The sequence below is a fragment of the Natator depressus genome, chromosome 5 (assembly GCF_965152275.1).
Source record: "Natator depressus isolate rNatDep1 chromosome 5, rNatDep2.hap1, whole genome shotgun sequence".
Lineage (NCBI taxonomy): Eukaryota > Metazoa > Chordata > Testudines > Cheloniidae > Natator > Natator depressus.
The window spans coordinates 76,726,565-76,728,875 of NC_134238.1; the positions used below are offsets into that span (position 1 = coordinate 76,726,565).

At 55.6% G+C, this 2,311-nt stretch overlaps 1 protein-coding gene across 1 annotated transcript in view; it reads left to right on the forward strand.

Annotated features, from left to right (window-relative positions):
- The first annotated feature begins 247 nt into the window (after positions 1 to 247).
- The window catches only part of PRDM6 (PR/SET domain 6), a 92,021-nt gene continuing 89,957 nt past the window's right edge, over positions 248 to 2,311 (forward strand). Inside the window, exons 1-2 of the mRNA XM_074954030.1 lie at positions 248 to 287; positions 1,049 to 1,568. Of these exons, the coding sequence (XP_074810131.1) occupies positions 1,058 to 1,568 (511 nt within the window). The 5' untranslated portion in view covers positions 248 to 287; positions 1,049 to 1,057. The remainder of the gene's footprint in view (positions 288 to 1,048; positions 1,569 to 2,311) is intronic.

Consider the following 2,311-nt stretch of genomic DNA (forward strand, 5'->3'; position numbering starts at 1 on the left):
TCACACACACACACACCACACACTGTATTTTGTGCTGTCGTAAAGCCCACGTGTCCAGCGCAGAGTCTGCCAGAGAGGAGCCTGGACGCGCCTGAAATACTCAGCCACAGCAGAGGGAGCCCGGCTGCTCGGATCTCACCAGGTTTATCCCTTCCAGCCGCTATCTGGAAGCTCGTGTTGTCGAGGGATAACAAAAAAGTTCCCTTCTTAAACCTCGTACGACTTGTGATCTCCCAGGGCTGTACACACAGCACAGACACACACGTAAAGCCAATAGAAATACTCAGGTAAGGGGGAGCCATGCCATGCCCGGCTCTGGGTCGGGTACACCCAGGGGAGCCGTGGAAGGCGGTTTCGTTGTTTGTTTGGGGTTTCTTCCTCCTCCGAGGCCGCGATCTGCAGTTGTGTCTGACTGTGCCAAGTTCCCTGAGCGATTGTTTTTCTCATACATACAGACCTCGAAATGCAGAATCGTTTTTCCTCTCAGCCTTTCTATAAAGTGAACTTTGGGGTTGTTTGTGGGTGGTAAAAATGCACCGGGGTGGGGGAGATGGAGAAAGGTCCTTGCAGCAGGCAGGGGGGCACAGTTAGCCGCGGAGCTTTGCGGAGGCATGGCGAGCTGGCTGGCTCGTCTTTCCGATTTTGGGGTGGCTCCCAGTGGCACCCCCTCGCTTTGCAGACACTTGGCGTGAGGGGCTGTACATGCCAGACCCCCACCCCAGCAGCTCTGTACTGTGGTTTATTGACGGAGAAGCACTTAGTGTTTGGTGCGGTCGTTGAAAAGTTCCCTGCTCTGCCTGTTTCAGAAGGAGCCGGTTATATGCCAGGCTGGGACTCCTCTGACCCTAGACTGGGGATTTCTCTCGCTCAGGCTGGGACACGGCGGACACCAAACCAGGACACTTCGTTCTGCCGGCTCTTTCAGACAGCCCCCGCACCTCCGCCGCGGGAGGCGGTGTTTGAAGGCGGGCTCGGCTTGGGGCAGGCGGGAGGCACCGCGCGGAGGTAGGAGCTCACGCCTGTCTCTCCCGTTTCCCCTGCTCTCCAGGCTGCGGAGATGTTGAAGCCCGGCGACCCAGGCGGATCTGCTTTCCTGAAGGTGGATCCCGCCTATCTCCAGCACTGGCAGCAGCTGTTCCCGCAGAGCAGCCAGCTCAAGAGCAGCGGGGCCCTCACCCAGCTCCCGCCGCCGCCCGAGAGAGCGGATCCCTCGGCTGACAGCCTCCGCCAGCGCCCAGCCTCTCTCTCCTCCGCTTCCTCTTCCTCCTCTTCGTCCACCCCATCTTCTTCCACCTCCTCGTGCGCCGCCGCCGCCGCTTCCCTGGCCGGGCTGACCTCGATCTCTGTGGCCCAGATTCCCGCCTTTGGGCCGCTACCGAGCTCCGAGGCCCCCTCCGGAGCCCCGGCCTCCCTGCAGAGCAAAGACTTGTGCGGCGGGGGCGCCAAGGGCAGCGAGCGGGCTGCGCCCAGGTTTCGATGTACGGCAGAGGAGCTGGACTATTACCTGTATGGACAGCAACGCATGGAGATCATCCCCCTGAACCAGCACACCAGTGACCCCAACAACCGTATGTACCCCTTCATACAGCTACCCTCCCTGCCCAGAGCAAGCCTGACACCTAGAGAGTCCGAAATCAGCCCGCTCACGCCCAAGGTTGGGTAACAGCGACCTTGACCCTGCACCCTCTCGCTCTGCTCCCTGCTCTCTCCTGCTGACAAGCGTCAAATGTCCTGCTCTTCCCCGCCAGTTACAATTAGTCGCATTGCTTGGTAGATCCAGGTTTTAGTCTCATTGCTTGGTAGAACCAGGTTCCATTTCTGTCGAAGACCCTTCTCTGGGAGGCGCCCTTTACAAAACAAGCTTTTCTGGGAGCAAGTTTTTGAGAGAGTGCTTAGGGAAATGAATTCAGAATGCAGATAAGCAACACAGCAATTCACTGCGAAGTGGTTCCTTTTGTTTCTCTTACTTGGTTCCTATATGAAAAGCCAAAGTTTGCAGGACGTTATTCTTAGCTCTTTTACAAGCAATCAATTACTCAGCTGCGCTTGGCAGGGGAAACGTTTTCATTTGAAGGGCTGTGGAGAACTTCCTCCCCCCTATATCTCACCTTGGAATATCATTTACCTTTCAGAGCTTGTTAACATCAATCACACCTTGGTAGTTTATTTTTATTTCTATTGAAAAGTGTGACATAGTAATCTAATAGGACACGTTTGTTTTCAAAAGTATAAATGTCCTGTACCGGATTGGATGTCAAACCCAATTTTGTGCATGGGATTTGATAGGCACTTACTCCTGTTATCACCGCAA